The 12,224-nt window shown below is 48.6% G+C and overlaps 1 protein-coding gene across 6 annotated transcripts in view; it reads left to right on the forward strand.

Annotated features, from left to right (window-relative positions):
- Window positions 1-12,224, forward strand: part of HK1 (hexokinase 1) — a 133,863-nt gene that overhangs the window by 114,183 nt on the left and 7,456 nt on the right. For all 6 annotated transcript variants that reach the window (XM_055092928.1, XM_055092926.1, XM_055092925.1 and 3 more), the window contains 6 exons: window positions 281-585; window positions 2,127-2,275; window positions 2,588-2,707; window positions 4,141-4,236; window positions 7,012-7,111; window positions 9,928-10,111. In XM_055092928.1, coding sequence (XP_054948903.1) covers window positions 281-585; window positions 2,127-2,275; window positions 2,588-2,707; window positions 4,141-4,236; window positions 7,012-7,111; window positions 9,928-10,111 — 954 coding nt within the window. The remainder of the gene's footprint in view (window positions 1-280; window positions 586-2,126; window positions 2,276-2,587; window positions 2,708-4,140; window positions 4,237-7,011; window positions 7,112-9,927; window positions 10,112-12,224) is intronic.

Genomic DNA, 12,224 nt, shown 5'->3' on the forward strand with positions numbered 1-12,224 from the left:
GGCGAAACCCTGTCTCTACTAAAAATACAAAAAAGTTAGCCGGGCGTGGCCCCAGCTACTCGGGAGGCTAAGGTGGGAGGATCACCTGAACCTGGGAGGTTGAGGCAGCAGTGAGCTGTGATTGTGCCACTGCATTCCAGCCTGGGTGACAGAGCAAGACCCTGTCTCAAAAAAAAGGAAAAGAAAAAAGAGTTAAAGAGTGGAGAAAGAAAGGGTGGCCAGAGGTCCCCAATAAATGCTCAGTCCAGCTGTTGTGGAATGTCCCCCCTGCCCCCACAAGGTATTCCCGGCGTTTCCACAAGACTCTAAGGCGCTTGGTGCCAGACTCCGATGTGCGCTTCCTCCTCTCGGAGAGTGGCAGCGGCAAGGGGGCTGCCATGGTAACGGCGGTGGCCTACCGCTTGGCCGAGCAGCACCGGCAGATAGAGGAGACCCTGGCTCATTTCCACCTCACCAAGGACATGCTGCTGGAGGTGAAGAAGAGGATGCGGGCCGAGATGGAGCTGGGGCTGAGGAAGCAGACGCACAACAATGCCGCGGTTAAGATGCTGCCCTCCTTCGTCCGGAGAACTCCCGACGGGACCGGTGAGGGCCTGCTGGGGGCTGACATGCCTGTCCTGCTCCTGCCAGGGACTGAGCCGCAGTGGGGGAGGTTGGATTCGCCAGTGGATGCCTTCACACTGGTGATGCACGATTTTGCCAGAGCTAGAAACTCCCTCACATCTCTGTTTTCCATTTTTATTAACTGATTTGTCATGTGTGTGACTCAGGGCAGTTTAATTTTCCTGGTCAGACCTCCCAGGCAAGTGCTATCTCTAAAACCACAGCCCTGCTCAGAACAGTGCTCTTAGCTGGGCAAGGTGACACACGCCTGTCATCCAGCTACTTAAGAGGCTGAGGTGGGAGGACTGCTTGAGCCCAGGAGTTCAAGACCAGTCTGGGCAACATAGCAAGACCCTGTCTCAAAAAAAATTAAATGAATAAAAAAGAAGTGTTCTTAAAAGCTGGGCAAATCCCACAGCACTGATTAGGTTTTCCCAAAGCCAAGGAAAGCCAGCAGAAGGATAAACACTCAGTGTACCCTTCTTAAATCTTGATAGAGTATGCATGAGGCATTCAGGGCCTGGGGAGTTTCGCATTCAGGCAAATTGTAGAACAAAATCCAACCCTTTATGCTAACCTTGGTAGTTTTCACTGGAGCTGATCATTATGGGGAATCTGAAGAGCTTTTCAGGTGGGTCCTTGGAGTAATGAATGTTTGTGACAGGAATGTGTCCTATGTGTAAGTTACCTAATACCACATTATAAGCCACCCTCACACTTAGTGGCTTAAAACAACCACGCTTTATTATTGTTCATGCATCTGTGGGTCAGTTGGACAGTTCTGCTCATCAGGGCCAGGCTTGGCTGACCTCTGCCGGCCTCATTCCTGCATCTGCAGTCAGCTGTTGAGTCAGCTGGGAGGCAGATCTCAGACGCCCTTCCCCACATGTCCAGCAGTTGGCTGTCAGCTGGGGTGCAGGGGCCCCTGGCCCTGTGTCTCATCCTTCAGTGGGCCACCTGGCTGTTCAAGTGGTGGCAGCAAGGGCTGCAAGGGAGAGGGGAAGACTTCAAAGCCTCCTGGAAGCCCAGGCTGGGGATAGGTTCAGCTTTGCCTCTGCCACACTCTGTTGGCCTGAACAATCCTAGGGCTGGGCTAGATCCCAGGGGAGGAGAAATTGACTCCATGTTTCAGTGGGAGGAACTGCAGTCATGTTGCAAAGAAGGATTTTGCACATGCAGGGAAGGGAATGATGCAGCTGTTTTTGCAAATACCCCACACCTTGACATAAATTATTATTTTTTGTAGGAGATTTTCATTGTTGCAGCCCTGGTGAAGTCTGTGTATTGTGACAGGTGGTTTACTCACATGCTCTCCTCCCAGTGTGGCTCCAAGTCTGTGGTGGTCAGAGATGTGGTGCCCACTCTTCCTCTGAGTCTGTGCTGTGTCCTAAAGGGAGGAGTTGCAGCTTCTCCTCTATGTTTGCTATGGGGTTCTCCCCTTGAAAGTCTGGAATCTTGGGGTTACTGGCTGCCAAGAGGCACTTAGCTGTTTTTGACATTCTTTACGCTTTTGACTGCAACAGAGAATGGTGACTTCTTGGCCCTGGATCTTGGAGGAACCAATTTCCGTGTGCTGCTGGTGAAAATCCGTAGTGGGAAAAAGAGAACGGTGGAAATGCACAACAAGATCTACGCCATTCCTATTGAAATCATGCAGGGCACTGGGGAAGAGGTGAGATTACAAAACCATAGTGCATGTGCACTGCACACACGGCCAGTGGCACCGGCAGTCACGTGATGACCAAAATCCGCCACGGGATGCCCACATGGATTTGTGTCTTTGTGGCCCAGAAGCACCAGATGCTTTTTGCCATGCCTGGCTTGTGACACTCTGGTGGCTGAGAAGATTCTGGAAAAGGAGGCTCACTCTGCATGTGTGTGGGGTGTGTTTTCCTACGTGTGTGTGTATACACACTTTGGTCCATGTGCACTGATAAAATTAAAACCACAGAGAGCACGGGCGATCCTTTCTTTTCCCCTGCAGCTGTTTGATCACATTGTCTCCTGCATCTCTGACTTCTTGGACTACATGGGGATCAAAGGCCCCAGGATGCCTCTGGGCTTCACGTTCTCATTTCCCTGCCAGCAGACGAGTCTGGACGCGGTGAGTCTCTGTTCTGAGGGCTCAGTGATCGGGCAGCACTGAGTCCCCTGTGGCCTGGGTGGGCTGGCCCTTGAGGCCTTCTCCAGCCTCAGTGTCATTCCTAGATGACAGTCACAGTCACAGTGGGTTGAGCCAGGCTTTATTTCACAGGCTGCAGGGCATACTGAGACTCTTCTCTCTTCTTTTCTCTTTGAAAGCGTCACCTTTTCTGGGAAACCTTCTGGTCCTCCAAGCAAAAAAAGAACCTCATCCTCTTCTGTGCCCCCTGTTCATTTGATTGTTGCCTTGCTTATAACACTTCTTACACAGTTAGTTCTTAGTGTCTTTTGTTTCTGCTAGTGGTAGACTCCGTGAGCAAGGACCTGTATCCCTGCACGCCCTAGCACAGTGTCCAGTCAGAGGAGATAATAAATGTTTGTTCAATATATGGGATGAATCAGGGTCCAGGATCAGAGCTTGAGCACCTGCTGACTACTGATTGGCTGGGCTCAGAGCTGAAGGTTACAGCTCCTGTCCTTTGGAAGGCCACAGTCTAGTGGGGGAGCCGAGTCCCTAACACCAGCGGCTCCAGCTCCATGCTGTCAGGGTTGGGGAGTGGATTCTGGGCAGAAGGAACCAATGGTGCAGAGTCACGGAGGCAAGACCCAGCCTATCACGCTGGAAGAGCTGTAGGTAGCTCTGGGTGTCACAGGTGGAGACGTGACCAGGCAGGAGTTCTGGAGGTGGGTCTTAGGCCGGGTTTAAGGCTTAATGAGCAGCCCTAGGAGAGTTAGGTAGGGTCACCTACCTCTGTAAACCAGTTAATCCAGTTATGTCGCTGACTTGGGACTTTTTTCTTCTGAAACCCTTTTAGAGCTCAGGAGTTAGATCTGTTTGTTTGTTTTTAAAGCATTTCACTTATACCTTCACCTTGGATTCATCATAGTCAACACACACCCAGTGTACTTTCTTCCCCAGGAAGTGTTTTAACTTCAATCCAGTGAAAGCTAAAATGTACTTTAGGTAGGCACAGTATTACTAAACTCTTAGGATCCTTCAGTTATAGTGTCAGTAGACTCTTCTGTACAGCTGGTTATGCCAGTGGCAGCACCAGGCTTGGAATCGGGTGATCTGGGCTCTTGTCCAGTATTGAGTGCCGTCTTTGCCATCTGCTGAGTGAACTTAGACATTGCTATTTACCTAATGTGCTTCATTTGCTCCATCTGTGAAGTGGGATTATTTCAGACCCCTATGAGGATGGTGAGGAGGGTCTATTCATATTTTATTGGTTTGTCCTCAGATGTTTGAACTCTGTCTCCGATGTTGTAAGCCCTCAGCAGTTGTTGACTCAGGAGGGAGGGTTGGAATTTTGTGTTCTCCCCTTCCAGGTTAATTACACAGGACTCTCCTGGTGCTTTTTATGTTTTATTTTATTTTATTTATGTTTATTTTAGGGAATCTTGATCACGTGGACAAAGGGTTTTAAGGCAACAGACTGCGTGGGCCACGATGTAGTCACCTTACTAAGGGATGCGATAAAAAGGAGAGAGGTAACTATTAAAAGAATGTTTTTAAAAATCTTTACTGTTTTAGGGGCTTCTAAAAAGTGTATTTGCCTGTTGTAAAGAATTCAGGCCAGGCGTGGTGGCTCATGCCTGTAATCCCAGCACTTTGGGAGGCCGAGGCGGGTGGATCATGAGGTCAGGAGTTCTAGACCAGCCCGGGCAATATGGTGAAACCCCGTCTCTACTAAAGTTACACAAATTAGCCAGGCATGGTGGTGCGCACCTGTAGTCCCAGCTACTTGGGAGACTGAGGCAGAAGAATTGCTTCAACCCAGGAGGAGGTTGCAGTGAGCTGAGATCCCGCCACTGCACTACAGCCTGGGCGACAGAGCAAGACTCCATCTCAAAATAAATAAATAAATAAATACATAAAAAAGAATTCTAACAATACAGAAGTATGTGACCTGGCCAAGAAAAGCTCCCTATTTCCTGACTCCACTGCCCGCAATAAAATAAGGGCTCATAGGTTTGTGTTGTTAAAAGATTATTATTATTATTTTTTTAGAAAGGTAAATCATGACTCTCATACAAATTGAAAAAGAGAGAAGCAGCCCCTGACAGGTAGGCACAGCCTGGCACTCTCAGTTAGGCCTTGGTGTTCTCCTGTGGAACACAAACAATTTCACAGAGTCCACAAACAATTGCAGAGCAGAAACATCAGACACAGCCACTCCGTCCGGGACCATGATGGATTTAGACAAGAATAAGACCAGTCTGTAACCATAGAATTGCCCCTGGTTCCTGACAATATCCAATCCAGAGCAAAGCCCCACTTCTTTAAACCTTCCCCCAAACCACAACACAGATACAGATCCAAATTAAACTTTTTTAAAAAAAATTTTTAGAATTTTAAAGTTTCCTTTTTTGAGACAGGGTCTTACTCTGTCACCCAGGCTGGAGTGCAGTGGAGCAGTCTTGGCTCACTGCAACCTCTGCCTCCCAGGCTCAAGCGATCCTCCCGCTTCAGCCTCCCTAGTAGCTGGGATTACAGGTGGGCATCTACATCTGGCTAATTTTTGTGTTTTTGGTAAAGATGGTGTTTTGCCATGCTGCTCAGGCTGGTCTCCAACTCCTGGGCTCAAGCAATCTGCTCGCCTTGGCCTCCCAAAGTGTTGGGGTTTTTAAATAGAGGTGGGGTCTTGCTATGTTACCCATGCTGGTCTTGAACTCCTGGGCTCCAGTGATCCTCCTGCCTCACCCTCCCAAAGTGTTAGGATTCCAAGCATGGGCCACCACACCAAGCCACTTTCCAAGATGCCCCCGGGGTGTGTTCTCCAGTGTTGCAATGAGTCAGTAAAGCCCAACTTTGTTAGATTACAGGTGTGTTTCTCGTGGTCTTTGGCTGGAGGACATTGAAAAAATATAAAATGAAAAATTCCCAAGATTTAATTTAACTCATTAATTAATGAGGGAGTCAGTAAGAGACTGTTTTAAATTTTTTTCTTTTGACTTTTTTTCAAATCCCATTACACTGAGCAAAGTAAGAACTTTAAAAAACAAAACAAAACAAAACAGAACACTTCAAATAACAGTCTAAAGAGCAGACAGATACCTAGGCACTAGGCTGTCAGGGAAGCTGAAATGAGTGTCTGAAAGAGGGCTGATTTGTCTGCTGTCTTTTGCAGTTAAATAGAAAAAAAAAGAAAAAGGGCTGAGTTGCATCTGGAAGGGTATGCTACACAACTTACAATATTTCATTGAAAATATAGCTGCGGGTTGGGTGCAGTGACTCACACCTGTAGCCAAGGCAGGAGGAACTTTGGGAGGCCAAGGCAGGAGGAACGCTTGAGCCCAGGAGTTGGAGACCAGCCTGGGTAACGTAGTAAGACCCCGTCTCTATAAGAAATTAAAAAATAAAAAATTAGCCGTCATAGTGGTGCACAACCTGTGGTCCCACCTACTGAGGAGGCTGAGGTGGGCGGATTACTTGAGCTTAGGAGGTTGAGTCTGCAGTGAGCCGTGGTTGCGGTAGTACACTCCAGCCTGGGTGACAGAGCAAGACTCTGTCTCTTAAATAAGAAAGGATACCTGCTGATCTATTTTTGCCTGCTTCACAACTATTAGTGTTAATTCTTCTAGCTTGCTTTCCATGCATATACCAACACACACACACACACTCACTTAAAAATAGGAATTATACCATATATACAACATGACAAATTGCTTTTTTGATTTAATATGAAACAGGTATCCTTCCTCATCATTGCATTTAGATCAACCTCATTCTTTTTCCTGGCTGCGTAGGATTCCAGCATGTGTCTGAATTGCCTTGTACATAGCCCATTTGATCTTCACTTGGATTGTTTCCTCTTTCTGACTATTGCATGTCATGCAGTAAATATCCTTGTATGTGTGCGTTTGTGCACCTGCAGACTATTTCTCAAGGACAGAATCTGAGCAGTGAGTTTAATATTTTCCATTTTGCCCTCTGAAAGGCCATAATGCTTTAAACTCCAAAGGGAAGACGCTATTTGACCATTGCCCCTTGTCTCTCCTATTCTATGATTCCTCTAATAGTATCATCATCTGTAAAATGGGTAGAATACTTTCCCTTCCTTAGATCTCATGTTTCAGATATATCCTTAATAGCAGGGGTTTAGTCTGTGAAGGAACATTCATTACCTTTTTGTAGGCTGGTAAGAAAACCATCTTAGGTGATGACCAGTGGCTCTCTGACTGCAGTGCAACAGACAGAACCAGCAGCATTCAAGCCAGGCATAGTGATCCTATTCCTAAAGCTGTGTCCCTTTCTTTGCAAAGGAATTTGACCTGGACGTGGTAGCTGTGGTCAACGACACAGTGGGCACCATGATGACCTGTGCTTATGAGGAGCCCACCTGTGAGGTTGGACTCATTGTTGGTGAGTGTCCTGGAAGGTCTCTTTCCCTGCAGAAGGGAAGGCTGGGGTTTCCCCGTTTTGTGGGGCCTTGGCCCAGCAGCTTGGTCCTCTGTATGGGGTAGTCTTATCTGTCAGTATCATTTCTTGACCAGCTCCAGAGTTCAGGGCTGGACGAAGGCAGCAGAGTCTCTGGCGGGGGGAGGTGGGGGGGCCTTTCTTAAGACACCCATAATGCTACACATTGCTTATGATCAGACTGTCAAGAACTGAACTCTTCAGGAATGAGGCCCCAAAAGGCTCACTTGGCTTGAGTGGAGACAGGTACCTGGAGCGGGCCTGGCAAACATGGCAGCTCTATGGGCCTTGTATGGAGGGGCTCTGGTCAGGTATTGCAGGGGGATGGGGTGGGGAGGGAGTCTGGGGCTGGAAAGGAAGTAGAGAGCACCTCCCATGCTGACCACACTTAGAGCATGGAAAGGGGCAGGATGGTCTTGGGCACCATTTTGCCTTTAGCAGCCACTGTGTGCGCATGGTCCCAGCCACTGAAGGGGGTTGCAGAGGGGTTGTCTCTGCAGCTTGTTGCCTTGTAATCCAAAACACATTAGGGGTCTGGGCCTCGAGCACGTAATTCCTGAAGCATATTGATTTGGGCTATGAGGAAACCATTTGTCCTGCTGGCCCTGCTCCTCGCGTCAGGGGATGCTGGGAAAGACCCCAGGGAGTTTCTTAGCCAACATCTGCGGACTCTGCCTGTGAGTGAGCAGTGGCACCCCTGCTACTGGATCACTTGGTGAGTGTCTAGAGCTTGGGAAGAGGCCCCAGCAGGCTGCCTTCCAGGTGCCAGGAAGAACTTTTCATTCATTGTTAAGCCACTTTTCGCTTCTGTTGAAATTTTAAAAAACCTAGGGAGCAGCTGCTGGTGGAAAGGTTGTTTGGGGTCTGGCTTTCTCCACCCAGCCCCTCCCTTTCTTTCTATGAATGGGCTTGGGTATGAAATGCAAAGCTAGAGTGACACAGCAGGTCTCCTCCTCCTGCAGGCCCCACCTTCCCTCCTGGGAGGTCAGGCCCGCCCGTTTCCTGGCACCAGGCTCCAGCTACATTTCATAGCTACTTTTTCTTTCCTCCATCAATTGATCTCTTTGCTCAGGATTTCCATAGGCAAGATGTATGGTTTCCATGTTTTGGCTTTCTTTGCATCTCCCACTCCCATCATCTTCCGTTTCTGGAGCTCCTCTTCTCTCAGTTTTAACCTTGGGTGAAAAGGGGGCTGAGAAAACAAAGAACAAAAATCATCCAACTGTACAGTCTTTGAACTCTACTTAAGTTTCTTCAAAGGGGATGAAAACTACCAAAGCCCTTTTGGTCTGGCCAGGGGGTGTGTCTTGTGCCCTCCCGATGAAAGTTCACCTACATCCCACCCTGGATGGGTGGATGGTGCTCCCGGGTGCATCATTAGCATCATCCTGGGAGCTTGTTAGAGATGCAGGCTCTCAGGTCCTGGCCCTAGCCTCTTGAATCTGGATCTGCTTCTTAGGGTCCCCAGGTGATCCAGGTGCATATTAAAGTATGTGTGTGAAGCACTCTTCCTGGGTTAGTTGATTGGTTTTTAAATGTCCAGTCTATTCAGTGAGGCAAGTTCAGTGACCACAAGCTTGGATATCATGGCAATTAAAATTGCTGTGAAAGTTGCAGGATGCTTGCCTTCAGTTTCTTAGCTCCTCATGGGCTGGAACAGCAAACGGTCGGTGGTCCTTCTATTTTGAGTGACTCTGCTCTAGGGAGTTCAGGAATGGAAGTCAGAGATTCCTGAGCCCCTGGCAAACATATGCCAGGTTGCATGTGTGCGGTGTGTGGGTCCACCCAGAGAAAGGTGCCTTTTTCACAGAAGAATCCTCTGATCTTCAAAGGTCTGATACAAAAATGATGAAAAACCATTGCTTTTGAAAGCCCCCCTTGAAATGCTGAAGACACTGTCCTGCCCTGAACTGTGGGCTTCATCCCAAGGTATGTAGGAAAGCTTATTGAGCAGGCATAGTCCACAACCAACCATCCTTGTTGAGAAAAGATAAGTGGGGCTGGGCGTGGTGCCCACGCCTGTAATCCCAGCACTTTGTGAGGCTGAGGCGAGAGGGTAGCTCGAGCCCAGGAATTTGAGATGAACCTAGGCAACATGGCAAAACCCTGTCTCTACTAAAAATTTTAAAAAATTAGCCAGGCATGATGGTGGTGCCTGTAGTCCAGCCACTTGGAAGGCTGAGGTGGGAAAATCACTTGAGCCCTGGAGGCGGAGGTTGCAGTGAGCCAAGATTGCGCCACTGCACTCCAGCCTGGGTGACAGAGCCAGACCCTGTCTTGAAGAAAAGAAAAAGAAAATAAGTGAATATCCATGGTATGATAGAAGATAATCCCCTAATATTTTATACGCATATATATAGGCATGTATATATTGTATATTCATGTGTGCATGATGTTGTGTGTGTACGTATATATTTCTTCTTCTGGTCTGAATGTTGCCTAAACCTCTACCATTGATGCTCCATCTCTTTGCTATAAAGCCATCTTCTATTAAAATAAACATAAACCTGCCTGGACGGGTGAACACATTGGCTCTTGGTTGAAAGTCAGCTAAGCAGGTGCCCTCTGGGTGATGTGGCTCAGACTCTCCATTTACATTTCAAAATTTTCCATTTCAAAATTGGGAAAGAAAAACTATTACTTTGTTCATCACAAAAAACGTGCCCCCTGCCTGTGGAACCTCAGGCCCCAGACCCCAGGCCCAGTTGCAAGACCCCCAAATGCAAGGCCACCGCTCCTCATTGCCCCCTCGTGTGTTCCAGGGACCGGCAGCAATGCCTGCTACATGGAGGAGATGAAGAACGTGGAGACGGTGGAGGGGGACCAGGGGCAGATGTGCATCAACATGGAGTGGGGGGCCTTTGGGGACAACGGGTGTCTGGATGATATCAGGACACACTACGACAGACTGGTGGACGAATATTCCCTAAATGCTGGGAAACAAAGGTAACCCTGCCTGGTGGAGAGGACACCCACAGTCAGGGTGGGGGCAGCACTTGGCTGCATTCTGCCACTTGCAGTGGAAGAAGTTTCTAGGAGGAGAGGTCTGAACAGAGGTTTCAAGACTGGACCCCCTGGCTCACTCCTGACCTTTGTCTTTTGGACAGCAGAGAACCAGGGAGGACAGACCCCCAACATGGTACAAGATGGCCCAGGGTTGATGCCTGTCTAGGGGCTGCCTGTGACTGTTTTTTAGCCTGGAGGATTCTGGCCTTCCGGTCCCCTTGCTGTGTTCCTTTCCCATCAGAATAACAAGGGGGTGGGTGAGGGTGGCTGGGCGGCAGGTTGGTGTGAAGCAGAGGCCCTGTCGCAATCGTCCTTTCCTCCGTGAGCCTCCTGCACCACCTAGTGGCCATGTGGAGCTTTGCAGCTCAGGTCTCAGGTACCATGTCTGAAATGGCAGTGTCTGCCCTTTGTCTCAAGCCCCCAGGAATCAGGCCATCCTCTCTGCCACGGCCAGGATGAATTGGTCCAAGTTGTCTCCCTAGGAGCAGAAAGAAGGGCTGGATCAGCACCCAGCATGAGTCACTCCCTAGCCCCCTCAAGGTTTTTGCCTTTTCTAAATACCACCCATGCTGTTATTTACTTAGTGCTTTTCTTCGAATCAGCTTACAGTTTTTTGTTTTTCTTTTTGTTTGAGGTGGAGTTTTGCTCTTGTTGCCCAGGCTGGAGTGCAATGGCGTGATCTCGGCTCACCACAACCTCCACCTCCCGGGTTCAAGCAGTTCTCCTGCCTCAGCCTCCCCAGTAGCTGGGATTACAGGCATACACAACCACGCCCAGCTAATTTTGTATTTTTAGTAGAGACAGGGTTTCTCCATGTTGGTCAGGCTGGTCTTGAACTCCCGACCTCAGGTGATCCGCCTGTCTAGGTCTCCTAAAGTGCTGGGATTACAGGTGTGAGCCACCGCAACCAGCCCTTATAGTCTTTTTCTTTTCTTTTTTTTTTTTTGAGACAGAGTCTCACCCTGTTGTCCAGGCTAGAGTGCAGTGGTGCGAGCTCAGCTCACTGCCACCTCCTGGGTTCAAGTGATTCTCCTGCCTCAGCCTCCCAGGTAGCTGGGATTACAGGTGCACGGCACCACGCCCAGCTAGTTTTTGTATTTTTAGTAGAGACCAGGTTTCACCATGTTGGTCAGACTGGTCTCGAACTCCTGACCTCAGGTGATTGGCCCGCCTCAGCCTCCCGAAGTGCTGGGATTACAGGCGTGAGCCACCGTGCCCAGTGGCCTTTAAGGTCTTTACTGACATTTAATGAAGGAGGAAAAAGAGGGAGAACCAATAGTACCATAAAGAGATGGTAACTAAAAAATGAGTATAGTGAAGAACCGTGCTATTCAAGTCTAGCTGATGCTGTCGCCTACCAAATGACCTGAACTAAGACCCCCTTTGGGCTGAGTGCAGTCTATCATCAAAGTAATCCCAGCACTTTGGGAGGCCAAGGTGGGAGGATTGCTTGAGCTCAGGAGGTTGAGACCACCCTGGGCAACATAGGGTTGAGACCCTGTCTCTACTAAAAATTAATAACAATAATAACAACAATAATAGTAAGACCCCCTTGGTTAAAAAGCGGGGGGATCAGCAAGTGTTGGAAGGGGTTAAGGACATGTCAGCACCAAACTGGGGTGGTCTTTGTGGTGGAATGAGAAGGACTGGGTGGGACTTCGTAGTGGTGGCCCACCCCTCTGTGATTCCATTCTGTTTCATGTTCTTCCATGGACCACATGAAATAGGAGGAATCCTGGAGTTCCAAATTCCAGGGGACTCTTCTCAGCTTTGGGACACTGGGCTTGGGCATGTGCCATGGAAATGAATCAATCCTTTGTTATTTCTTGAGATCCTTGAGCATGGAGAGGGCAGGAAATTCGAAGTCCCAAGAACAGGTTGACCTCCAGTGTGTTGTGGTCACTGAATTCTCCCTCCTGTGTGGCCTCATCACTCTGCTGTGGGCTTGACCAGTACTCTGGGTATTTGCAAAACCTTTAGAAAAATCTAGAAACTTTCCTTTTTTTTGTCTTCTTGTTCCTTTAAGACTTAGCCCAGTCATTTGCTTATTCTG

The sequence above is a fragment of the Pan paniscus genome, chromosome 8 (genome assembly GCF_029289425.2).
Source record: "Pan paniscus chromosome 8, NHGRI_mPanPan1-v2.0_pri, whole genome shotgun sequence".
Lineage (NCBI taxonomy): Eukaryota > Metazoa > Chordata > Mammalia > Primates > Hominidae > Pan > Pan paniscus.